Below are 27,492 nucleotides of genomic sequence, written 5' to 3' on the forward strand. Positions count from 1 at the left end.
TGCGTCAGTGGGATTTGAACTCACGTCTCTGAATCATTAGTCCAGAATTCTGGATTACTAATTCAGTTAAAAGACCATGATGTGTGTGGAACCAGTAAAAATGAGGAAGGGGGGAAGTGAGAGGTGCAAGCCAGTGAGCTAACTTTGGTGGCTGACCAGAGATTGAGCAGGCATTTCTTGGAAGTGAAACTAGTTGCAATTTGTCTGCATAATCTGTGCCCCAAGTACTGAATGAGAAGAAGAATTGACACTGAGCAATTGGACCCTCGCAATTCCTTTAATTATCCAATAGGCTATTTTACTCTGTGATGGTTATAAAATTGTCCTCCTTGCCTGGTGACACTGACAGCTTGCTGGGGTGTGGTGCCCAAGGGCACTGCTCAACCTCCCGTACTTCAGCCAAGCTATCACCATGAGCCTTGACAGTGAGTTTCAACAATTATTCAGCTGCAGAAGCAGAAGGATACAGGGTTGAGGGGAGGAGGTGTAAAGACAAAATCACTGCAGAATCCAGTTCTACCCATACACTGTCCAGCAAGAGCCATGAGGCAAGAGAATCAGAGCAAGAACTCTAGCTTATTTTTAATCCCCTTTCTAATTCTAGATACCCTTACACAACCTAGAATCATAGTCATAGAGGTTTACAGCATGGAAACAGGCCCTTTGGCCCAACTTGTCCATGCCACCCTTTTTTAAAAAAAAAACAACCCGCAAGCTAATCCCAATCGCCCGCATTTGCCCCACATCCCTCTGTACCCATCTTACCCATGTAACTATCTAAATGCTTTTTAGAAGACAAAATTGTACCCGCCTCTACTACCACCTCTGGCAGCTTGTTCCAAACACTCACCACCCTCTGCGTGAAAAAATTGCCCCTCTGGACACTTTTGTATCTCTCCCCTTAAAACCTACCCTCTAGTTTTAGACTCCCCTACCTTTGGGAAAAGATATTGACTGTCTAGCTGATCTGTGCCCCTCATTATTTTATAGACCTCTATAAGATCACCCCTTAGCCTTCTACGCTCCAGAGAAAAAGTCCCAGTCTATCCAGCCTCTCCTTATAACTCAATCCATCAAGTCCTGGGTAGCATCCTAGTAAATCTTTTCTGCACTCTTTCTAGTTTAATAATATCCTTTCTATTAATAGGGTGACCAGAATTGCACACAGTATTCCAAGTGTGGCCTTACCAATGTCTTGTACAACTCCAACAAGACATTCCAACTCCTGTATTCAATGTTCTGACCGATGAAACCAAGCATGCCGAATGCCTTCTTCACCACTCTGTCCACCTGTGGCTCCACTTTCAAGGAGCTATGAACATGTACCCCAAGATCTTTTTGTTCTGTAACTCTCCCCAACGCCCTACCATTAACTGAGTAAGTCTTAACTTTAAAAAAAAAATTTATGGGATGTGGATGTCGATGGCTAGACCAGCATTTATTACCCACCCCTAGTTGCTCTTGAGAAGGTGGTGGTGAGCTTGGAGGACTTAAACCACTGTAGTCCACGTGGTGTAGGTACACCCACAGTGCTGTTAGGGTGGGAGTTCCAGAATTTTGACCCAGCGACAGTGAAGGAATGGTGATATATTTCCAAGTCAGTATTGTGTGTGACTTGGAGGGGAACCTCCAGGTGGTGGTGTCCCCAGGTATCTGTCGCTCTGGTCCTTCTAGATGGTCGTGGTCATGGGCTTGGAAGGTGCTGCCTAAGGAATCTTGCTGAGTTCCTGCAGTGCATCTTGTAGATAGTACACACGGCTGCCATTATTCTTCAGTGAGGGAGGGACTAAATGTTTGTGATGGGGTAGCAATCAAATGGGCTGCTCTGTCCTGGATGGTGTCGAGCTTCTTGAATGTTGTTGGAGCTGCACTCATCCAGGCAAGTCCTGACTTGTGCCTTGTAGATGGTGGACAGGCGTCAGGGAGTCAGGAGGTGAGCTAGTCACCGCAGCATTCATAGCCTCTGACTTGCTCTAATAGCCATAAAACTTATATGGCTAGTCCAGTTCAGTTTCTGGTCAATGGTAACCCCCAGGATGTTGGTAGTGAGGGATTCAGCAATGGTAATGTCATTGAATGTGAAGGGGTGAAGATTAGATCCTTCCTTGTTGCCCTTGAGGTGGTGATCATTGCCTGGCACTTGTGTGGCGCAAATGTTACTCGTCAGCCCAAGCCTGGATATTGTTCAGGTCTTGCTGCATTTGGACATGGACTGCTTCAGTATCTGAGGTGTCACGAATGATACTGAACATTGTGCAATCAGTGAACATTTCCACCTTATGATGGAAGGAAAGTCATTGATGAAGCAGCTGAAGATGGTTGGGCCTAGAACACTACACCCTGAGGAACTCCTGCAGTGATGTCCTGGAAATGAGATGATTGACCTCCAATCACCACAGCCAACTTCTTTTGTGCCAGGTATGGTTCCAACCAGTGGAGGGTTTTACCTGATTCCCATTGACTCCGGTTTTGTTCGGGCTCCTTGATGCCATACTGAGATCAGTAGAGACAATATAGCGCTTTTGACATAGTAAAGCAACTCACAAAACTCTGTCACTGCATCATATAGAGTCATAGAGGTTTACAGCATGGAAACAGGCCCTTCGGCCCAACTTGTCCATGCTGCCCTTTTTAAAGAAATGATGAGGACAGGTGTCAAAAGCTTAATTAAGCAAGGTTTTAAGTAGTATCTTAAAGGAGCAAAGGAGTTTAGGGAGAGAATTCCAAAAGTTAGGACCTTGAAGATTGGCTGGCTGGCAGAAAACAGAGTATGCATATATGGGCCTTATGATTGACAGGATGCGATGAGTGGAGTCTAACTGGGGCCATCACTTTTTACAATTTATATCAATGAGTTGGATGAGGGGTGTGAAGGCATGGCAGCTAAATTTGCAAATGACACAAAGATAGTTGGAAATTAGTTTAAAGTTTATTTATTAGTGCCACAAGTAGGCTTACATTAACACTGCAATGAAGTTAGTGTGAAAATTCCTTAGTCGTCACAGCCTGGCACCTTTTCGAGTACACTGAAGGAGAATTTAGCATGGCCAATATACCTAACCAGCACGTCTTTCAGACTGTGGGAGGAAACCCTAGCACCCGGAGGAAACCCATGCAGATAGGGGGAGAATGTGCAAACTTCACACAGACGGTGATCCAAACCGGGAATCAAACCCAGGTCCCTGGCACTGAGAGACAGCAGTGCTAACCACTGTGCCGCCCTTAGTCTGGACTCTCACAAATTAGATATAGCTCTTGGGGCTAAAGGGGTCAAGTGATATTGGGGTAAAGGGGGCGGAGAGATCAGGATATTAAATTCAATGATCAGTCATGATCAAAATGAGTGGCGGAGCAGGATGAAGGGCCGAATGGCCTACTCCTTCTTCTAGTTTCTATCCACAGTGTATGTGCCACTGTCAAAAAACTCCAATAAATTGGTTAAACCATGAATTCCCTTTCACAAAACCATGCTGACTCTTGATTATCTTGAAATTTGCCCAGCTATAATCTCCTTATTGACTGACTCTAACACCTTCCCCACGACAAGACGTCAAGCCATATACCTTATGGTTACAGGTTTCTGCCTCCCTCTCTTGGTGAATAGAGGGGTTATATTAGCTACTTTCCAATCTGAAGGAACCTTTCCAGAATCTAGCAGATTTTGGAAAATTAGCACCAATGCATCTGCTACCTCATCTGGCACCTCTTTTAAGGCCCTAGGATGAAGTCCTTCAGGACCCAGAGGCTTTGTTTAGTACCATTTCATGAGTGGTTGCAATTTCACCAGGTCTCCCTGCCACCTCCTGATTTACAGCTATTATTGGAATGCTTTTTCTAACTTCTATAGTCAAGACAGAAGCAAAATATTTGTCCATTTTATCTGCCATTTCCTTATTATCTACTATTAACTCTTGAGAGGACCAACACTCACTTTTGCTTACTCTTTTCCTTTTTAAATACCTGTGGAACACCTAACCAAAACATCCCTTTCCCTATACTCAAATCCTCTCACTATAAAGGCCAACATACCAGTTGCATGCGATGTTAACAGGATGCCACAAGTGACCTTTCAATCCTGTTTCCAAGTTGCTTTTCCAACTTTGCACATTTCCGTGTGTGGCTGATATGTTTGCTATATTTAAATCTGTGGCTGCATGTAATGATTTCCTTACATGTCTCAACCGGTACGCTCAAATTCACCTTTGAAATGGAGCAGCCAAATGAACATACTTTCCTGGATGTACTAGTTGAGAAATCTGCCAAGGGGATCTCTATCACGGCCTATTGCAAACACAACCTCACTGGTCAATATACGTATTGGTATTCTTACAGTTTCACGTGCCATAAATTTGGCCTTATTGGCAACCTCGGAAATCGGGAAGTATGCCAGGGGTTAGGTGGCATTCCATCAAGGACACATTTCTCATGCAACCCAACAAAAATGCTTGCGGGAACTGGGCCTAGAGGGGATTCCATGGCAACACCCTCTACTTTGGGGAAAATTTATTGAGAGTTTTTCGAGGACCTAACAAATGGCCTGCTCTTGTTCCTATTTCTTAAGGTCCTATGGTGTTAAAACTGAACTCAATTGCATGAATTGCTGAGTTCACAAGTTGAATGGATCATTAAAATTTGAGCAACAGGTGAATCTATATTTCATGCTGTCACTAAGCAGGAGTGGGAATTGCCACTCCCAGTGCAGGGTAATTGCCCATCAGAAGTTTGAACTTCTTGGGCAATTCCCATACAATCCTTACCTGGGAACATCTGGCAGGTGGGGGTTCCACAGTGCATCTTTGGGGTACCCTCCAGATACACTGCCCTGGAGCTCGGAGCTTTATGCTGAAGGCACTATTTAAATATAAATTGCTGTGACATGGCATTTGTGCTTAACAAATGCTTATCTTAGTACAATATAAAGGGAAAGACTCTTAGTACGGTAGAGGATCAGAAGGACCTTGGGGTCCGGGTCCATAGGACTCTAAAATCGGCCCCGCAGGTGGAGGAGGTGGTTAAGAAGGTGTATGGTGTGCTGGCCTTTATCAATCGAGGGATTGAGTTTAGGAGTCCGGGGATAATGATGCAGCTATATAAGACCCTCGTCAGACCCCACTTGGAGTACTGTGCTCAGTTCTGGTCGCCTCACTATAGGAAGGATGTGGAAAAGATTGAAAGGGTGCAGAGGAGATTTACAAGGATGTTGCCTGGATTGAGTGGCATGCCTTATGACGATAGGCTGAGGGAGCTCGGTCTTTTCTCCTTGGAGAGACGAAGGATGAGAGGAGACCTAATAGAGGTGTATAAGATGTTGAGAGGCATAGATCGGGTGGACTCTCAGAGGCTTTTTCCCAGGGTGCTACGAGAGGACACAGGTTTAAGGTGCTGGGGGGTAGGTACAGGGGAGATGTTAGGGGTAAGTTTTTCACACAGAGGGTGGTGGGCGAGTGGAATCGGCTGCCGTCAGGGGTGGTGGAGGCGAACTCAATAGGGTCTTTTAAGAGACTCCTGGATGAGTACATGGAGCTTAATAGGATGGAGGGTTATAGGTAGGGATGTGCTCGGCACAACTTGTGGGCCGAAGGGCCTGTTTGTGCTGTAGTTTTTCTATGTTTCTAAACAACGTAGGTGCAGCTTGGCTAAATGCAGAGCAGAAGTAGCATTTACTCTGCTCTGGTAACATGCTCCAGAAAAGTAATAAGCAGTCAACAAGTTACACAAATGCATCCGGTGATAATCAAGGGCAGAATCCACTGCTACCATCCCCTTCAACACGGATTCTGAAGGAAGCAGAGAAAATACAAACCCATTTCCTACCTGTCGGCAGATGTCTTCAGAATGTTGTGCTGCTCTGTTCTGTTGGTTACAAATTTACACTTGAAACAGTGTGGGTTGTTCACCAAAGGGTTTGGCTCCACAGCCAGTCTGGACTCTCACAAACCAAGGATATCCAAATGCACAGCAGCACCTAGCCAGTATTCACTCCTTTTGTACTGGATACCTTTATATCGACGGTCAGACCAGTCCAAACTTATCGACCTGTTCTATAGAAACGGAGGTTCGGCTTAATTCATAGACAATGTTCAGGCCATCCAATAACAGGCTGCACTTGCATAGGGCCGTCAACATAATGGAACACATTATTGCACTGTAGAGAGATGGAAACACTGGGCAATGTGCAATAGGTGACAAAAAAACAATGGGGTAGTGACTGAAAAATCAATGGGACAGTTATTTTTGGGAGGGCAAGTTAGAGATCAAGGAGGTAGCCTGAATATGTGGGATGAAAATGCATCAGAATTAGTGGGGGGGGGGGGGGGGTCATGAAAGGTGGCCGGAAAACAAAAGAGTATTATATCGTGGGATTTGAGCCAGGCAAGAATGCCCATTTCCTATTCAAGAATTGACAGCACCCAAGGCTATTTGGCTCATCACACCAGTGCCAGCTCTCTGGAAGACCTAACCATTTGAGTCTTGTTATCTTGCCCTTACCCAATACCATTTTATTTAGTTTTCTTTTTTCAGAAATTTACCTGCTTCCCTCTTAATAACAGATTTGATCTCCCTCAAAGTTTGAGTGGACATTCCACATCCTAACAACTTGCTGCACTTAAAAACGTTCCCTTACCTCTTGTTCCATTGTCGATGTTCTCCAACTTGCACTCTCACGTTACTGAATAACCACCACTGAAACATATTTTCCCCAATTTACTTTTCACTGCCTTCCTCACACTTAAAGAGTCACTTTCATACCCTCCAGGGCCTTGACATTCTTTGAGGTAGAGCATCTAAAAGTAAATACAGTATTCTGGGAGTATCCTAACCAGTGATATCTATAGGGTTTTCACTTCTGTAATCAAGTCTCTACACAACTTTACACAATGTCAGCTGTGGCTCAGTGAGCAGTGCACTGTCATAGAATCCTGACAGTGCAGAAGGAGGTCATTTGATCTATCGGATCTGCACTGGCTCTTTGACAGAGTGTCTTACCCAGATCCTCTCCCCACCTTTATCCCCGTAACCCCACACATTTACCATGGTTAATCCACCTAACGCACACATCTTTGGACACTAAGGGCCAATTTAGCATGGCCAATCCACTTAACCTGCACATCTTCGGACTGCAGGAGGACCTGGAGGAAACCCAGCAGATACGGGGAGAATATGCAAACGCCACAGACAGTTACCAGAGGCTGGAATTGAATGGGTCCCTGGCACTGTGAGGCAGCAATGTAAACCACCGTGCCACCCTCAAAGTCGAATGTTTGTGTTTCAAGTATAACTCCAGATACCTGACAACAGTTAGATTTGCACTCCAGTGCAGTAACTGAAGGAGTGCTGTACTGTTGAGAAGCCACCTTTCAGATGAAATGTTAAACTGAAATCTCTTCTGTAAATATAAAAGATGCATGGGACGATTCAGAAGAGGATCAGGGGAATTCTCCCCAACGCAGAGTCCAATATTTACCACTCAACATTGATAAGAACAAAGGAGGTTATTGTCACATTGCCATTCGTTGATGCTTACTGTAACTGCTGTATATCTACACTACAATAGTCACTACAAATCAAAAAAATCTTACTGGCTGCAAAGTACTTTGGGGTATCCTGAGGCTGTGAAAGGGGCTATATAAACTCAAGTCAATTATCAATTTGTCATTCACTTTTAAAAGTTTGTTTATCTGAAGAACCAAGTCTCTCCTGAATTTTGCTGAAAAGAGATATGTTGCTAAAGTTTTTCATCTTATACTCATCAGAACAAATGGGAGAATGGCAAATTTCAAATGATCACAACAATTTATACGACAGGTAAAAAGGGAGCTGATTGATTGCAAGTTGACTCTGGGAGAGGCAATGGCCTAGTGATATTATTGCCAGATCCAGAGACTCAGCTAATGTTCTGGGGACCTGGGTTCAAATCCCACAGATTCTAACATAAGAAATAGGAGCAGGATTAGGTCATCTAGCCCCTCCAGCCTGCCTCGCCATTCAATAAGATCATGGCTGATCTGAAGTGGATCAGTTCCACTTACCCGCCTGATCCCTATAACCCTTAATTCCCTTACCGATCAGGAATCCATCTATCCGTGATTTAAACATATTCAACGAGGTAGCCTCCACCACTTCAGTGGGCAGAGAATTCCAGAGATTCACCACCCTCTGAGAGAAGAAGTTCCTCCTCAACTCTGTCCTAAACTGACCCCCCTTTATTTTGAGGCTGTGCCCTCTAGTTCTAGCTTCCTTTCTAAGTGGAAAGAATCTCTCCACCTCTACCCTATCCAGCCCCTTCATTATCTTATAGGTCTCTAAAAGATCCCCCCTCAGCCTTCTAAATTCCAACGAGTACAAACACAATCTGCTCAGTCTCTCCTCATAATCAACACCCCTCATCTCCGGTATCAACCTGGTGAACCTTCTCTGCACTCCCTCCAAGGCCAATATAACCTTCCGCAAATAAGGGGACCAGTACTGCACACAGTATTCCAGCTGCGGCCTCACCAATGCCCTGTACAGAAGCAGCAAGACATTTCTACTTTTATATTCTATCCCCCTTGCGATATAGGCCAACATCCCATTTGCCTTCTTGATCACCTGGTGCACCTGCAGACTGGGTTTTTGCGTCTCATGCACAAGGACCCCCAGGTCCTTTTGCACAGTAGCATGTTGTAATTTTTTTCCATTTAGATAATAATCCAATTTGCTATTATTTCCTCCAAAGTGAATAACCTTGCATTTGTCAACGTTATACTCCATCTGCCAGATCCTCGCCCACTCACTCAGCCTGTCCAATTCTCTCTGCAGACCTTCTACGCCCTCCACACGATTCACTTTTCCACTTATCTTTAGATGGTGGAACTTGAATTCAATAAAAGAAAAATCTGGATTTAAGAATCTACTGATGACCATGAAACCATTGTAGATTGTTGGAAAAACCCATCCAGTTCACTAATGTCCTTTAGGGAAGGAAATCTGCCGTCTTTACCTGTCTGGCCTACATGCGGCGTCAGACCCACAGCAATGTGGTTAACACTCAAACTGCCGTCAGGCAACCAGGGATGGCAATAAATGCTGGCCAGCCAGCGACACCCATGTCCCATAAAAAAAATAAAGATTGGCGGTCCCATGGAGAAAGCAATGGAGAATGACTGCTCCTTTCAAAGGCGGCTTGAACATATTCCTTCTGCTGACATAAAATGGGCTCCTGTGTACGAATATGTGTTGCTTCTGGCAAGCATAAATGAGCCATTACACGCTTGACTGATTACCTTAAATTGGTTACTGTACCAACAGCGCACTCAGGAATATTCAGCAAGTGCTGCCCATTTGCAAAATCACCTATTATGAGCAACTGAAGGAACATGTTGTTTGATTTGATTGGCCAAATACTGGAACATATGGCCGACATACTGTAGAAGCACAGAAATTCATACATTACATTGCCCAACTATGTGGTAGGCATACTTTTTTTTGGACTGACAGCAACATCCTGTAGACAGAAAATGCCACCTGCATAGCAGCAATGTGAAACGGCTTCCTTAACATGTTTAAATTTTTGAGAGACTTTGCTTTCCTCTGTGATATAAGTTGTGATTGTTTGAAACTTGCTATTCTCGATTGGTCGTGATGAGTGCAAGACGATAAGCATCGGCACTATGTCTCTCTTCTCAGCCACATTCAAGTTCAGTACTAGCAAGTCTCTCTTACTTCTCCATGCCTTTTCAAGTGTTACCATTTACTGTACAAGTCCTCTTTTCAATCTTCCTCTGCATATTAAGAAATGCAAAGCACCAAAAGACATTTAGATGTTGAGAGAAAAAGGCAAGTCAGACATTCACCTTTCTGCCATACTACTGTATTCCATCTTTCAAAAAGAAAGACATGATTTTTTTAATATTACTTAACAATATGTTAAAAAAGTAGCCAGTTTAGGCTTCAGTGTTAATACAATTATACACTCTATAACAGGTCGATAGTGTGAGCATTGTTCTTTTGAATTCATTCTGCAAGTATTCTTACACAAGCTGGCTACAAGTCAGAAATCAAACACAATATAGCGTAACCTTGTACACTTTAAACAGTGAATTTGTGAAGGAGTACTGGAGGCAACTGGGTTTTCACTGCCCAGTTCAGTATGAGCATTCCCTTCATTCAAACCATTTTGTTGAGGGAATGCTGGGATCAATGAAGAGTAAAAATCGATGAAGTCCATTCCCTTGTCAGTAGTCGGACTGTATGTACAGTGCTGAATGCAAGACGTGAATAAAAAGTCACGGCAGACTGATGCAAAGGAGGGAACAATCAGATTGACCTTCACCCGAGCATAAGCTTGGGCAGAACACTAGGGAAGAAGAGTCAGAGACGGAAGGTTGTTTGAGTTCCAAACCGAGCAGGTTATGACTACTGTTGAACAAGTCCCACTCACAGACTACAAACACACAAGCAAACAAAAAAAATAAATCAGGTAAGGAGAAAGTGGATTAACAGCTGGCCAACTCGTTTTCCAAAAACCGTAAGGAAGTCCTAGGGGCCAAGGCGTCCTGCACCTATCCCAGTGCAGAACCACACACAGCAGTGGGGGAGATGGGATGGTGAGGGTAGGGGAAGGATGAAGGAGAGAGAAAGGCAAGGCAGTTCCAGAACAACCTGGTGAGCTCTCAGCGCAGCAGAGTACTGTATATCCGAGTGAGAATATTCAGTGGAGTCACAAGTTAGTTCCTGTAGGGAACTTTTCATCTGATCAGTGAGCAGCAAAGGTGGTTTTCTTCAGGCTGAAGTTAGACCAGTTGATGGAGAGTCTCTGTCTGTTTTGCCGGGCTGAATCTAAGCAGAACCTGGGAAGGAAAAGGAAGACAATTACTTAAAAGAACAGAAACTGCTGAAAGTACTCATCAGATTTGGCAGCATCTGTGGAGAAACAAGAATTAATGTTTCAGTTTAAGACCTCAATAAAAAATGCAATGAATTGAAACCCAGGGACATAATTGGTTAATTGAGTGGACGCCATAAAAACTACCACCGTGAACCAACTATTTATTTAAAAACCTATCCATGTGATCAGCCTCCACAGTTTTGCGTCCACCTCTCCTCTCCCCAGAACTCTTACCTGGACTGCCATCCATGAGTGACCATCACACTCTCCATTCTTTTACCAGTGGGATAATAGTATTTCATGAGTCTTGATTGAGAGTGCTTACTGGCAAATTCAGTAAAAGGATGGGATCTCAGATCCAAGCTCAATCTTGTTCCTGATCCACACCTTTGCGTGAGGAATTATGAAACAGTTATCAGGATTGTGTCCATTGGCCAATATCCTGCTCCAGGCCCAGGGTAATGATTAGTACTCACATTATGTACGGGTTTCTTTTCTTTTAATTTCATGGAATCAATACAGGTTGATAGCACAGGAAGAGGTGTTTCCATTCACCACGTTTATGCCCCATCTTTGCAAGGGCAATCCAAAATTAATCCGTGCTCTCGCTTCATGGCTCTGGGGGAGATAGCAGTGTAGTGGTAATGTCGTTGGACTAGTAACCCAGAGACCCAGGCTAATACTCTGGGGATGTGGGCTCAAATCACCAAGTCAGTTGGTGGAATTTAAAATCAATTAATAAGTCTGAATTTAAAGCTCGTCTCGATAATGGTGACCCATAAAACTATTATCGATCGTTGTAAAAATCCATCTGGTTCACTAATGTCCTTTAGAGAAGGAAATCTGCCGTCCTTACCCGGTCTGATCTACATGTGACTCCAGACCCACAGCAATGTGGTTGACTTCCAAATGTCCTCGCAAGCCACTTAGTTGAAGTGTAATTAGGGATGGACAATAAATGCTGGCCTTGCCAGCAATGCGCACATCCCATGGAAGAATTTTAAAAATTCATCGCCACTTTAAATGTTTAACTTATTCTCCCTTTAAAAGACAGAATAGTCTCTTCTATCTCAGTTACTCCCTGTGGGCAAAGCGCCAAATGTTCGAAAAATCTACCAGGTGAATCAACTACTTTGAAACTCTCTCCTTAGTCTCAATCACAATTTTAAATTTGATAACCATTTATCGCAGACTTGGTCACCACCAGTCTTTTCCCTTTCACTTGATCAAAGCATTTCTCAATTTTAAACACATCAAATATCTTCTCGTAACCTCCTCTGCACTAATGGAAATTGTCGCCAAATCTCAAATCTTTTCTAGTTTGCCATCCCTGAAATCACCCAAGTGAATCACCCATTTCCATTCTACTGCTTTAACATCCCTTCGAAAATTGTGCACTCAGAACAGTGTTCGGTGGTCTGCATCCTTTTTGTACAAACTTATTCTATTCCATATCTGTGGTGTCAGGTATAATTGGATAGCACTGTAAAGTTAACACAGTTGTGACGGACCAAATGGCCTCCTTCTGTACTACAAGATTTTATGACCTTATAGATTCTGAAGGACTTTCTCCTCTCGTCAGCAAATTCAAGTGCATCAAGTCTTTGCGAACATTACATGTGCAGTGGACAATGGGGAGCCTGCGGATATGGTGTATCTGGATTTCCAGAAGGCATTTGACAAGTTGTTGCACCAAAGACTGCTACATAAGATAAAAGTGCACGATGTTATGGGTAATGTATTAGCATGGATAGAGGATTGGTTAACTAACAGAAAGCAAAGAGTGGGGGGTAAATGGGTGTTTTTCTGGTTGGTGGTCAGTGACTAGTGGTGTGCCTCAGGGATCAGTGTTGGGACCGCAATTGTTTACGATTTACATAGATGATTTGGAGTTGGGGACCAAGTGCAACGTGTCAAAATTCGCAGATGACACTAAGATGGGTGGCAGAGCAAAGTGTGCAGAGGATGCTGAAAGTCTGCAAAGGGATATAGATAGTCTGAGTGAATGGGCGAGGGTCTGGCAGATGGAGTACAATGTTGGTAAATGTGAGGTCATCCATTTTGGTAGGAATAACAGCAAAATGGACTATTATTTAAATGGTAAAAAATTGCAGCATGCTGCTGTGCAGAGGGACCTGGGTGTCCTTGTGCAGGAATCTCAAGGAGTTGGTTTGCAGGTGCAGCAGGTAATTAAGAAGGCAAATGGAATTTTGTCCTTTATTGCTAGAGAGATGGAGTTTAAAAACAGCGAGATTATGTTGCAGCTGTATAAGGTGCTGGTGAGGCCACACCTGGAGTACTGTGTACAGTTTTGGTCTCCTTACTTGAGAAAGGATATACTGGCACTGGAGGGGGTGCAGAGGAGATTCACTAGGTTGATTCTGGAGTTGAGAGGGTTGGCTTATGAGGAGAGACTGAGTAAACTGGGGCTATATTCACTGGAATTCAGAAGAATGAGGGGGTATCTTATAGAAACATATAAGATTATGAAGGGAATAGATAAGATAGAAGCAGGGAAGTTGTTTCCACTGGTGGGTGAAACTAAAACTAGGGGGCATAGCCTCAAACTAAGGGGAAACAGATTTAGGACTGAGTTGAGGAAGAACTTCTTCACACAAAGGGTCGTGAATCTGTGGAATTCCCTGCCCAGTGAAGCAGTTGAGGCAACCTCATTGAATGTTTTTAAGGCCAGGATAGATAAATTTTTGAACAGTAAAGCGGTAAACAGTAAACAGTGAGCGGACGGGTAAGTGGAGCTGAGTCCACGAAAAGATCAGCCATGATCTTATTGAATGGTGGGGCAGGCTCGAGGGGCCAGATGGCTTACTCCCGCTCCTAGTTCTTATGTTCTCATTAAGTCCTTGTTGATGTACACGGTTATTATTGAATAGGTCACTCTCTAAATTCTGGGTGCAAATCAATCCATTTTGACATCACAACTAAATCAAACAAGATTGTCCACAATCACATTTCAAAACTGAATTGGCCAAGCACCTGGAGAGGAAGATTTGCAGGGCTACAAAGGAAGAGTGGGGGGTTCTAACTCGCTCTTGGAGAGCTGACACAGACAGAGGGGCTAAATGACTTCCTCTGTGCTTTGCAGTGATTTTAACTGTAGTCGGTGCTTACCAACAACAACATCAATGAGCTGCTATTTACTTATGGCGAAGCAAATCAGATGCTGGAATCTGAAACAGAAAATACTGGAAAATCTCAGCAGGACCGACAGCATCTATGGAGAAACAGAGCTAATGTCTCTCAACAAAGAACAAAGAAAATTCGGCTTTCCAAGCCTGCACCAACTACGCTGCCCGACTGAACTAAAACCCCTACCCTTCCGGGGACCATATCCCTCTACTCCCATCCTATTCATGTATTTGTCAAGAAGCCCCTCAAAAGTCACTATTGTATCTGCTACCACTACCTCCCCTGGCAATGAGTTCCAGGCACCCACCACCTTCTGTGTAAGAAACTTGACTCGTACATCTCCTTTAAACCTTGCCCCTCGCATCTTAAACCTGTGCCCCCTAGTAATTGACTCTTCCACCCTGGGAAAAAGCTTCTAACTTTCCACTCTGTCTATGCCCCTAATAATCTTGTAGACTTCTATCAGGTCGCCCCCTCAACCACCATCGTTCCAGTGAGAACAAACCAAGTTTCTCCAACCTCTCCTCATAGCCAATGCCCTCCATACCAGACAACACCCTGGTAAATCTTTTCTGTACCCTCTTCAAAGCCTCCACATCCTTCTGGTATGCGGTGACCAAAATTGAACACTATATTCCAAGTGCGGCCTAACTAAGGTTCTATAAAGCTGCAACATGACTTGCCAATTTTTAAACTCAATGCCCCGACCGATGAAGACAAGCATGCAGTATGCCTTCTTGACTACCTTCTCTACGTGCGTTGCCACTTTCGGTGACCTGTGTACCTGTACACCCAGATCCCTTTGCCTATCAATACTCTGAAAGGTTCTCTCTTGTTTTGTCTGGGTCATCCAAACTCGAAATGTTAGCTCCACGGATGCTGTCAGACCTGCTGAGATTTTTCAGCATGTTCTGCTTTTTAAACTAGTGCTGTTCTTGCATTCAGTGACTTTAACAAGATGTGAGCAAGCAAGTAACCACAGCTGTTTTTGCTTGGAATGAACAGAGCACTTTTTGGTTCAATATTTTGACACTGATACTAATACAATGTTATTAATTTATGTATATAGCTGCTGCTGCCAGGCCAGCCCATCTCATACTGCTCTCGAGAGGTGCTGGTGAGCTGCTTTCTTGAACTGCTACAGTCCACGTGAAGCTACACCCACAGTGTTGTTCGATAGGGAGTTGAACCTCGCAATGATATGCTGGTTAATGAGTGCCTGATGATCACTTTTGGGCTGCTGTCAGTGACTGCCCATTGATAACCTGGATATTTTAAGTGGTGGGGACCGCACTTCAACCCCCCCCCCCCCAAACCCTCCCAAATAGAGTTATGGACAGGAGCACAGTTAATTTAAACAGCCCTGATTTCTTCTTAAGATAAAGGCAAAATACTGCGAGTGCTGGAATCTGAAACAAAAACAGAAAATGTTGGACAAACTCAGCATTTGAGAATGATCTATGCAAGATCTTGCAGTACAGAAGGAGGCCATTTGGCCAGCCCTGACGGAGGTTTATCCAGACTTGAAACCTTGGCTCTATTCTCTCTCTATAGATGCTATCAGGCCTGCTGAGTTTCTCCAGCATTTCCTGATTTTTTTTCTTTCTGCTCTGCCCTTTTTGCACGAATACAATAAAGAGGAATGAGGGAAAGGGAGGGTAGAAACAAGATTTCTACCAAGGGAGAAGGCACGTAGACTTGAGTTCGTCTTGAAGGCACACACTCCGATGTTCCAGTAGTTTGCAGTTTTGACAAGGGGTCAGAGTTCTTTCTGCTCCCACCTAGTTGATGGTAAGATTGTAGACAGCGCAGGCTGTGGTCTAGACCTACTTTTTCACTTGGAGGTCAAATAATAATTGCCGATAACTTCCAACAGCTTGTTAGTTAAAGGAATTCAGACAGCTCAAGTCTCGGTCATGTGGCACTGGTTTCAAGTTGTTTAATGAGGCCCCTGGTTGAAAATCAAAGTGCGTTGGAACAGGTAATGTTTAGGCCATTAGCACCAGATTGGAGGCTGGGAATTGTAAACAGCTGCTTTTATTCATAGCTGACTGGTGCAAACATCTCATCTGCGAAACTATTGTTGGTTTGGTTGAAATGTTAAACGATGCAAGGAGCGTTTCATTCCAGGAGATGCGAGGTGTTAGCCTTTGTCCACTTTCAAACCGCTCAGAAACTTATAGCAGCTAGCATGTGATCAGCTGGAGCAAAGAGGTGTCAGGGAAGGAAGGATAGGAAGTGCTAACATGTGATCAGCTGGAGCCATTTTATCAGTCCAGCAATTGTTCATTTTGGAAATCCGAGAAAAAAATAATTTGATAAAATCATCTCAGAATCCTCATAGTGCAGAAGGAGGTCATTGAGCCCATCGAGTCTGCACCGATTCTCCGAAAAAGCATTCTACCCAGGCCTACCCCGCTATCCTATTTCCGAAACCCCACACATTTACTACAGCTAATCCATCTAACTTACATACCTTTGGACTGTGGAAGGAAACCAGAACACCCGGATGTTAGGGAACTTGCATGTTAGCATGGATGTTAGGGAACTTGGGGAAATAAATAGTGATGTCTTGAAGAGTGTACATATTACAGAGGAGGTGGTGCTGGAAGTCTTAAAGTGCATCAAGGTAGATAAATCCCCAGGACCTGATGAAGCGTATCCCAGGACATTGTGGGAGGCTAGGGAGGAAATTGCGGGTCCCCTAGTCGAGATATTTGAATCATCGATAGTCGCGGGTGAGGTGCCTGAAAATTGGAGGGTGGCAAATGTTGTGCCTTTGTTTAAAAAGGGCTGCAGGGAAAAGCCTGGGAACTACAGGCCAGTGAGCCTCACATCTGTGGTGGCTAAGTTGTTGGAAGGTATTTTGAGAGACAGGATCTACAGGCATTTAAGGACGCAAGGACTGATCAGGGACAGTCAGCATGGCTTTGTGAGTGGAAAATCATGTCTCACAAATTTGATTGAGTTTTTTGAAGGGGTAACCAAGAAGGTAGATGACGGCAGTGAAGTTGATGTTGTCTACATGGACTTTAGCAAGGCCTTTGACAAGGTACCGCATGGTAGGTTGTTGCATAAGGTTAAATCTCACGGGATCCAGGGTGAGGTATCTAAATGGATACAAAATTGGCTTCTGTTGAGGGTTGTTTTTCAAACTGGAGGCCTGTGACCAGTGGTGTGCCTCAGGGATCAGTGCTGGGTCCACCGTTATTTGTCATTTATATTAATGATTTGGATGAGAATATAGGAGGCATGGTTAGTAGGTTTGCAGATGACACCAAGATTGGTGGCATAGTGGACAATGAAGAAAGTTATCTCCAATTGCAACGGGATCTTGATCAATTGGGCCAGTGGGCTGACAAATGTGAGGTGATGCAGTTTGGTAGATTGAACCAGGGCAGGACTTACTCAGTTAATGGTAGGGCGTTGGGGAGAGTTACAGAACAAAGAGATCGAGGGGTACATGTTCATAGCTCCTTGAAAGTGGAATCACAGGTGAACAGAGTGGTGAAGAAGGCATTCGGCATGCTTGGTTTCATCGGTCAGAACATTGAATACAGGAGTTGGGACGTCTTGTTGAAGTTATACAAGACATTAGAAAGGCCACACTTGGAATACTGTGTGCAATTCTGGTCACCCTATTATAGAAAGGATATTATTAAACTAGAAAGAGTGCAGAAAAGATTTACTAGGATGCTACCGGGACTTGATGGATTGAGTTATAAGGAGAGGCTGGATAGACTGAGACTATTTTCCTCTGGAGCGTAGGGGGCTGAGGGATGATCTTATAGAGGTCTATAAAATAACGAGGGGCACAGATCAGCTAGATAGTCAATATCTTTTCCCAAAGGTAGGGGAGTCTAAAACTAGAGGGCATAGGTTTAAGGTGAGGGAGGAGAGATACAAAAGTATCCAGAGGGACAATTTTTTCACACAGGGTGGTGAATGTCTGGAACAAGCAGCCAGAGGTAGTTGTAGAGGCGGGTACAATTTTGTCTTTTAAAAAGCATTTAGATAGTTACATGGGTACGATGGGTATAGAGGGATATGGGCCAAATGCGGGCAACTGGGATTAGCTTAGGGGTTTAAAAAAAGGGCGGCATGGACAAGTTGGGCCGAAGGGTCTGTTTCCATGCTGTAAACCTCTATGACCTGGGAAAACTCACATAGGCACCGGGTGAAATGTGCAAACTCCACACAATCACCCAGGCCGGAATTGAACCTGGGTCCCTGGCGCTGTGAGGCAGCAGTGCTAACCACCATGCTGCTCTTAATCCGGCAGATCGAGATATATTTTCCTTCTCATCTTAACCGGGACAATAGTGGCAATCCACAATAGTTTGGAAACCACAGGGTCCACTTTCAAACTGGTCCAGTTATTTAAATAGTTTGCCACCAGTGTTATAATAACACAGGTTGTAAAATTTAGGCTCATGCCCACAACATTGTTGAAACAGTAACAGATGAAGTACACAGTTGTTTGCAGAAATATAGAATAGCTACAGCACATAAGCAGGCTATTTGGCTCAGTGTGGGCTCACTCCAAGAACAGTTTAACTGGTCTCTCTCCCCTGCCCTTTCCCTGATGCCCTGCACATCATCTCTCTTCAGGTGCTTCCCAAATTCAGATCTGAAAGCCCAAATTGAACCTGCCTCCACCACACTCTCAGGCAGTACATTCCAGAGCCCAACACTCGTTGCACACATTTTTTTGTACCGCATCATCATTGGTTATTTTGCCAATCACCTTAAATGAGTGTCCTCTGAACAAAGAACAAAGAAAAGTACAGCACAGGAACAGGCCCTTCAGCCCTCCAAGCCTGTGCCGATCATGATGCCCTAGCTAAACTAAAAAAAAATTTCTGCCTTTACTTGGTCCGCATCCCTCCATTCTCTACCTATTCATGTACCCACCCAGATGCCTCTTAAATTTTGCTAATGTAGCTGCTTCCACCACTACCTCTGGCAGCGCGTTCCAGGCACCCACCACTCTCTGCGTGAAAAACTTCGCCCGCACATCTCCCTTAAACTTTCCCCTTCTCATCTTGAACCTGTGCCCCCTTGTAATTCCACCCTAGGAAAAAGCCTCTGACTGTCCACCCTGTCTATGCCTCTCATAATTTTGTAGACCTATCAGGTTACCCCCTCAGCCTCTGTCTTTCCAGTGAAAACAGTCCTAGTTTATTCAACCTCTCCTCATAGCCATCACCCTCGAGACCAGGCAACATCCTGGTGAACCTTCTTTGCATTCTCTCTAAAGCTTCCACATTCTTCTGGTGGTGTGGGTACCAGAAATGCACGCGATACTCCGAATATGGGCTAACCAAGGTTTTAGAACATAGAACATAGAAAGCCACAGCACAAACAGGCCCTTCGGCCCACAAGTTGCGCTGATCATATCCCTACCTCTAGGCCTATCTATAGCCCTCAATCCCATTAAATCCCATGTACTCATCCAGAAGTCTCTTAAAAGACCCCAACGAGTTTGCCTCCACCACCACCGACGTCAGCCGATTCCACTCACCCACCACCCTCAGTGAAAAACTTACCCCTGACATCTCCTCTGTACCTACCCCCCAGCACCTTAAACCTGTGTCCTCTCGTAGCAACCATTTCAGCCCTCGGAAATAGCCTCTGAGAGTCTACCCTATCCAGACCTCTCAACATCTTGTAAACCTCTATCAGGTCACCTCTCATCCTTCGTCTCTCCAGGGAGAAGAGACCTGTTTTATACAGTTTTCAATCATTCTGCTAATAAACAAAGAATAAAGGAAAGTACAGCACAGGAACAGGCCCTTTGGCCCTCCAAGCCTGCGCCGATCATGATGCCTGCCTAAACTAAAACCGTATGAACTTATGGAGGCCGTATCCTTCCAGTCCTATCCTATTCATGTATTTGTCTAATTGCCCCTTAAATGCCACTATCGTACCTGCTCCCACCACCTCCCCAGGCAGCGTGTTCCAGACATTCACCACCCTGTGTGTAAAAAAAACTTGCCTCACACATCTCTTCTAAACTTTTCCCCTTGCACCTTAAACCTATGTCCCCTAGTACTTGACTTTTCAATCCTAGGAAAGAGCATCTGACTATCCACTCTGTCCGTACCTCTCATAATCTTGTAGACCTTTATCAGGTCACCCCTCAACCTCCGTCGTTCCAATGAGAACAAACCGAATTTATCCAACCTCTCCTCATAGCTAATACCCTCCAGACCAGGCAACATCCTGGTAAACCTCTTCTGTACCCTCTCCAAAGCATTCACATCCTTCTGGTAGTGTGGCGACCAGAATTGAACACTATATTCTAAATGAAGCCTAACTAAAGTTCTATACAGCTGCAGCATGACCGATGGGAGCAGTTTCTCTTTATCTACTCTGTCTTAACCCCTCATGAGTTTGAAACCATTTTGTTTTTGAGATTAATTAGAAAACAACTGTTGGATGCAGTCTTAGACTTCAAATGTTTACAGCATGTTTTTCATTTGTTTAGCCCTGTTTGAAACAGAGTCGACAGAGAGAGATTCAGGCTATACACCTCATCTGTATTGAGTTAGCTCTTAGAAATAATGGCAGTAGAGATATTACAATTAACCACAGTAACTCTAGATATAGAGTCAGAGAGTCAATATAAATAGCAGAGGCAGTGACCATGCAGTTCTTTAATTTAAAAAGCTCCCTGTTCCTCCTTATGTAATGATCTGTGTAGGTGTTCCTGTGGTGGAGGATGCTATGATCAAATAACCCATGAAATGCCACAGACAAGACTGGCAACGATGAGGTTACAGCATGGTAACGTCACCATTAATATGTAAACCACCAAAATGCACATTACCTCTTGAAATATTCCACTTCACGCTCGGTCTCATCCATTTCCACACTGTCCAAATCGATGTCTTTAGGTAGGAACACATCATCTATTTAAAAGAATATATAAATTGCTCATTAATGAATTCATTCAGCTGCAAATGTTAGATTTCTTTCAGAAAAGTGTATTTTGGGTTCCAGAATGTGAGCAATTTGTTGGGTCCTATTTACTAGGTTGCTGAGAAGGCCAATCTTATCGCAGTGAATCCCAACGGTTCCATGAGAATCGTGTCTTTGATGGAAGGGCAATTACTTTCCTACCTCTTGCATATTCCTAATATGTGGAAGATACGTTAAACCTGTAGCTGCATGTTATAATTTCCTTGTATACCTTAATGGACATCTTCCTGCATTCAAATACATTTATGAACTGAAGCAGTCAAATGAACTCCCTTTCCTTTTTTACGGTCAATATGCGCGTTGAGATTCTTACAGTACTATGTGCTACAAGATTGGCCTTATCGGCAACCTCGTAAATAGGGCCCAAGCAAGCTTGATGGTGAAATTGGCTGCATCAAAGGCATTCTGCGGCATAATGGCACCCTGAACTGATGTTCACACAACCTCATGACTGGGCCTAAGGCTGTCACTTTAAGCCCTGGAAAATGCCCTTAGATTACACTGCAAGGGCATGGTATCTCAAAAATATGAGCAACAGATGAAACTAGCTACTTCATATTGCTACAATGCTGTAGCAGCACGAGTGGTATGCGCCACAAACAGTGTGCTACTGTCGAGCCAAACAATGTTCTGCCTATCACACAAATGAATAATACGGTATCTGAATTTCAGTGCCAATGTGATGTTAGGTATGTAGGTCATACCTCCCAAAGACTGACAGATCATATTGAACAGCACAGCCCTTCTACTGTTCACAATGGGCAAGGTACAGACTTGACCCCAACACAGTGCCCAATAGTAATGGAGATTCCGCGATTGGACAACATTTGTTAAATAATCCTTAATGTGCTAACAATTACACTGATGACCTACTGTCAGTTGGGCTCACAGTGTGGTGAATTTGTGTGTACTAGATGCTACACATAACTAATACACAGGGCCGGCCCTGTTCTTTGCAGACAGGAAGAACATATACACACTTTCAGTTGAACAAAGTCAGGGACAGCTGTTCACTGGTTCATTCCTCAGGTCAATGCCATGACCAGAGTCAAGCTGCCTAGTTAAAATTTTGAATAATGCATGGCAGTTAACTATCAGTCATCATCAACTGGTGCATTCAAATGGAAAAGAACAGGGTGAAACCTGGAAACCTTTTTTCTCCCCCCGCCCGCCCCACACACACACACACAAAGGTCAGCAGAAATTTACTCCTAGAAGGCTGTGAATGCTGGACCAATTAAACCCAAGAACATTAGAAATAGGAGGCGGCTTACAGTCCCTGGAGCCTCCTCCACTATTCAATGAGATCACAGGTGATCCAATCTTGACCTCAACTCCTCTTTCCGCTTGTTTTTCATAACCCTTCACTCGGCTATAGTTTACAATCTATTTCAGTCTTGAATATCTTCAATGACTCAGCCCCCACAGCTCTCTGGATAGATAATGTCAAAGATTCATGACCCTCTGAGAAGAAATTTCTCATTATCTCCCACTTAAATGGACATTGCCTTACTCTAAAACCGTGCCCCCTAGTTCTAGATTCCCCCACAAGGGTTTAAGACTGAGGTGAGTAGATGTTTGTTAGATGAGGGTGTTAGTTAAGTTGAGGTGTAGGTCGGTCACGTTCTGAATTGAGGTGTAACTGGCTCGTGGCTCTTACATCAATATGCACAACCATTCACTATAACCACTGGGACACCAAAAACCACTGCCATCATATCGTTGTACAACTCCTTGCTCAAACTGTAGCCTGGGTAACCAACTTAGATTTCCAGGATGGATACCTTCCAAACCCATGACCTCTATTAACCAGAAGGACAAGGGCAACAAATGCATGGGAACATCAACTGCAAGTTCCCGTTCAAGTCACACACCATCCTGACTTGGAACTATATCACCATTCCTTCACTGTCTCTGGGTCAAAATCCTGGAAGTCCCTCCCAGCACTGTGGGGGTATCTATACCACATGGACTGCAGTGGTTCAAGGTGGCAGCTCACCACCAACTTCTCAAGGGAGACGAGAGATGGGCAATAAAAATGCTGGCTGAACAGAACAAGAATGAAATCATTCAGCTGCAATGAAACAACTGCCCAATGAGGAGCGATTACTTGGCTGTGAAAGCAGAGGGTGGTTGCTGCCTGTCCAGACACACCCAATGGGTAGCTGGTACCACTGAGGGGGAAGGTTTCAAAATTGGTTGGCAAAAGGGAGAGAAATAAACTACCAGCGTCCAAGCAGTTTATTGAGTATCAGTACTACATTGCAAAACTGTAATAACTCAATGTCAACAATTTATGAATACTGCCTAGTTCCACTGAATACCTACAGAGAGTTGAGGAATTCATTATGTAGTGAATCAAAAACATGGCGTCAGGTAGACCTAAGAGACACTGAGAACAGAGTGAAGAAGCAACACTGATTGAGAAACAAAATTGAGATTTTCCATCTGGAGACCATAAAAAGAGAATAGGAACAGGAGTCGTCCATTTGGCCTATCGAGCCTGCTCCACCATTCATTTTGATCATCCCTTCGCTCCAAGAGCTATAGCTAATTCCTTCTTAAAAAGATACAATGTTTTGGCCTCAACTGCTTTCTGTGGCAGCGAATTCCACAGGCTCACCACTCTCTGGGTGAAGAAATTTCTCCTCATCTCAGTCCTAAAAGATTTACCCCTTAACTTCAAACTATGACCCCAGGTTCTGGGCACACCCCCCCATTGGGAACACCTTTCCTACATCTACCCTATTTAGTCTTGTTAAAATTTTTAAAGTTTCTATGGGATTCCCCATTGTAAAGGGGAGAAGAAAATAAAGTACCGAAAGAAAATGATCAATTATAAGGGGTGAATTTTAAAACCTCAGAACAAACAATCAAATAAACAGATGATGGTGAAAGATGAAGGCTTTCAACAAAGATCAGTTTAGCCACACAAACTAGGAAAGACTCAAGGGATGGGTTTTTTGGCCAGTACTGCTGCTTCTCAACATTAAACATCAACCCTCGAGAAGTTCAGATATCAGGTACAGAAGGCCAAGAGATATACAGCACAGAAAAAGGTCCTCAGCCTATCGTATCTGCGCTGGTCAAAGACAAACCACCTATCTATGATAATCCCATTTTCCAGCACTTGGTCCATAGCCTTGTGTGCTTTGGCATCACAAGTGCTCATCTAAATACTTCTTAAATGTTATGAGGGTCTCTGCCTCCACCACCCTTTCAGGCAGTGAGTTCCAGACTCCTATCACCTTCTGAGTGAAAGACTTTTTCTCATATCCCACCCCCCGCTAAACCTTCTGCTCCTTACCTTAAATCTATGCCCCCTAATTACTAATCCCTCCACCAAGGGGAAAAGTTTCTTCCTGTCTATCCATGCCCCTCATAATTTTGTACATCTCAATCATGTCTCCCCTCGGCTCCTCTGCTCCAAGGAAAACCAGTCTATCCAATCTCTCTTCATCACTAAAACTCTCCAGCCCGGTCAATGTTCTGGGAAATTTCCTCTGCACCCTTTCCAGTGCTATCACATCCCTCCTATAATGTGGATTCCAGAACTGTGCACAATACTCTAGCTGTGGCCTAACCAATGTTTTATATAGTTCCAGCATAACCTCCCTGCTCTTAAACTCTATACCTCGGTTAATAAAAGCAAGTATACCATATACCTTCTTAATCACTTTACCACTTGTTCTACTACCTTAATGGACTGGTGTACACGCACACCAAGATCCCTCTGCTTCTCGGTGCTTACCAGGCTTGGCTATGATGATCTTCCTGATGAATGGAATGTAGGAAGTTTGTGTTTGCACACACTTTGTGATTATTACTGAGGTAGGAAATTTAGGTCAATGTGGAGTTATTTAGAGTATGGTTAAATGTCATTGTGGGAAAATACATGACTTTTAGTGTTTGGCAGCAAGCTAATCTAGCTAGTCTCAGAGCTCCCTCTCCTGGTGGAAATGTACTACAGGTTGACAACTCCAAAAATAGCTCATTACGGTATGCAGCTCAAGGCCTAAGTCATTGGAATCCTCATGCAAGAAAGTGTGTGTAAGAAATATTGCGGGAGCATGTAAGGGAATGGGGGCATGAAAGGGAGAAAGGAAAAGGGAGCAAAAGGCAGCATGCGAGAAAGAGAGAACAAAAAAGAATTTGTTTTGGGAGAGTTGCAATGCCAGCCAGGTGTTTTTCTACCTATCCCAGGTACCTCAAGATAACATTGATAGTTTCCAATTTCCAACAACCTGACTTTAGAAAATATTGGGAATAGTGTTAACTCAGTGCCCCCCCACCCCCCCCTCCCCCCCACAACCAATACCAGAGCCAAAGTTTAGCTCATTCTTGGGTCTAAATTGGCTTCTGAGCTGTCAGCCAGAGTTCCAGTACCAAAGTTACTGCTGTCACATCTGAATTTGAGGTATTAGGACTGGAAAACCTATTATCCAGCACGAACACATTTTGGGCACCAAGTGAGATAAAGATCTTTTAGCTGTTCTGGGGAAATGAGGACCACATGTGACTGCGTACCATTTGGCCCAAGTGTTTATCATTATACGGAAATAGAGTGAAGCCTATGAATAGGGGGCTGAGGAACTGGAATGGGCCATTCGACCCTTTGAGCCAGCTCCACCATTCAACAAGATCATGGCTGATTGTGGCCTCAAATGCACCCTCCTGCCCCTTGACTCCGTTTGTCTATCAAAAATTTATCTAACTCTGCCATGAATAAATTCAATGCCCCAGCCTCTACTACTTCCTGGGAGGAGAATTCCACAGACCAATGACCTTTTGTCTACCTCCCACTTTTTAAACAGTGGCGTCACATTTACTGTTTTCAAATCTGCCGGAACCGTCCCAGAGTCCAGCAAATTTTGGTAAATTACCACGAGTGCATTCCCCCGCCATCTCTTTTAGTACCCGAGGATGCATTCCATCAGGGCCAGGAAACTTGTCTACCTTTAGCCCCATTAGCTTGCCCAACACTACCTCTTTAATGATAATGATTGTTTCTAGGTCCTCACCTGCCTTCTTGTCATCAATCTTTGGGTCCCTGGCGCTGTGAGGCAGCAGTGCTAACCACTGTGCCACCGTACCGCCTCAAACTTCCCAATCGCTTGCTGTACCTTGATACTAACATTTTGTGATTCATGTCGCAGGGCACCCAGATCGCTCTGTCTCACTGAGTTCTGCAACCTCTCTCCGTTTATGCTGCTTTTTTATTCTTCCTGTCAAAGTAGACAAGTTTACATTTTCCCACATTCTACTTCATCTGCCAAATATTTGCCCACTCACTTAACCTATCTATACTCCTTTACAGACACTCTACCTCCTGCTGACAACTTACTTTCCAACCTATCTTGGTATCATAAACACATTTAGCCACCATACATTCAGTTCCTTCATCCAAGCCATTGATAGAGATTGTAAATTGTTGAGGCCCCAGCACTGAGCCGAGTTGAGCCACTGCGGCATTCCACTGGTTATAACGTGCCAACGCAAAATGTCCCATTTACCCCTGCTCTCAATTTCCTATTACTTAACCAATCCTTTATCCATGCTAATATGTTACCATCTACACCATGTGGTATGTAGTAATCTCCAATGTGGCGCGTTAACCAATGCCTTTCAAAACTTACCGATTGAGTTGTTCAGCTTATCACCTTTCTTCTTTTTGTTTTTCTTGGTCTTTCCTTTGGGCTGGGGCGACTCCGCAGTGTTTTTGTTAACTTGTTGCTGATCATTAGAAGGGGCAGGTTCACAGACAGCCAGCACTTTGTCTTCCTTCACGTGGTTGAGCTTCTTCGCGTTGCCATTAATTCCTTTCTTCTCCTCCTTCCTTTGCTCTGTCACCATTTGGCACTCGGACAGCTTTGGTTTGGGTGCCCCCAATTCTGCCTGACATTTGGCTGAGCTTTTCTGGTGCACCTCGCAGGGTCTGAAGCCCTCAGCTGGCTTCAATGGCCGTTCAGTACTCTGTTTGACCATCTGCGATTTTAACTTCTGCTTGCCGTTTACTTCACTGTGCACCAATGTGGGATCTGGGCTGAGATTGGCCTCCGGTTGCAAGGCCTTTGTCTCTCGCTGAGATGGAGCCTGGAGCAGTCTGGGGTCTTTCCCGTTAGCTGGTGCCTGCTGTGTTGTATTAGGTTCTGGCATCGCTCTCTGCTCCTCTTTGCTGTTTGCCTGCGTGGGTGGAGAGTTGGGAGGTTTTGCTACAGTGTCAGGTTGCTGGGATTTGCTGTTATCAATCACTAGATCCACAGCGGTTTCTTTTAGCCGTGCATTTTGTAGAAAGCACTCGCTTTTTTGGGACTCTTTCATTCTCTCCTTTTTCTTTTTCTTGGCAGATCTGATTTGCTGCAGCTCTTGAAGCCGTTGCAGCTCCTGTTTTAGACGCTCTTCCTCTTCCCGCCGCCTCTGCTCCTCCAGAAGTTGCAACTGTTCTCTCTCACGGGCTTCGGCTTCAAGTCGAGCCTTCTCTTCCTGCTGGAGGA

At 44.2% G+C, this 27,492-nt stretch overlaps 1 protein-coding gene across 3 annotated transcripts in view; it reads right to left on the minus strand.

Annotated features, from left to right (window-relative positions):
* Positions 1–9,830: 9,830 nt before the first annotated feature.
* fam193a (family with sequence similarity 193 member A) overlaps positions 9,831–27,492 on the minus strand; it is a 206,912-nt gene continuing 189,250 nt past the window's right edge. For 2 of the 3 annotated variants that reach the window (XM_078215170.1, XM_078215167.1), the window contains 3 exons: positions 26,635–27,484; positions 20,847–20,928; positions 9,831–10,829 (listed from right to left, as the gene is read on the minus strand). In XM_078215170.1, coding sequence (XP_078071296.1) covers positions 10,736–10,829; positions 20,847–20,928; positions 26,635–27,484 — 1,026 coding nt within the window. In that variant the 3' untranslated portion in view covers positions 9,831–10,735. The remainder of the gene's footprint in view (positions 10,830–20,846; positions 20,929–26,634; positions 27,485–27,492) is intronic. The other variant, XM_078215168.1, reaches the window with a different exon arrangement.

Source organism: Mustelus asterias, chromosome 6, assembly GCF_964213995.1.
Source record: "Mustelus asterias chromosome 6, sMusAst1.hap1.1, whole genome shotgun sequence".
NCBI classification, from domain to species: domain Eukaryota; kingdom Metazoa; phylum Chordata; class Chondrichthyes; order Carcharhiniformes; family Triakidae; genus Mustelus; species Mustelus asterias.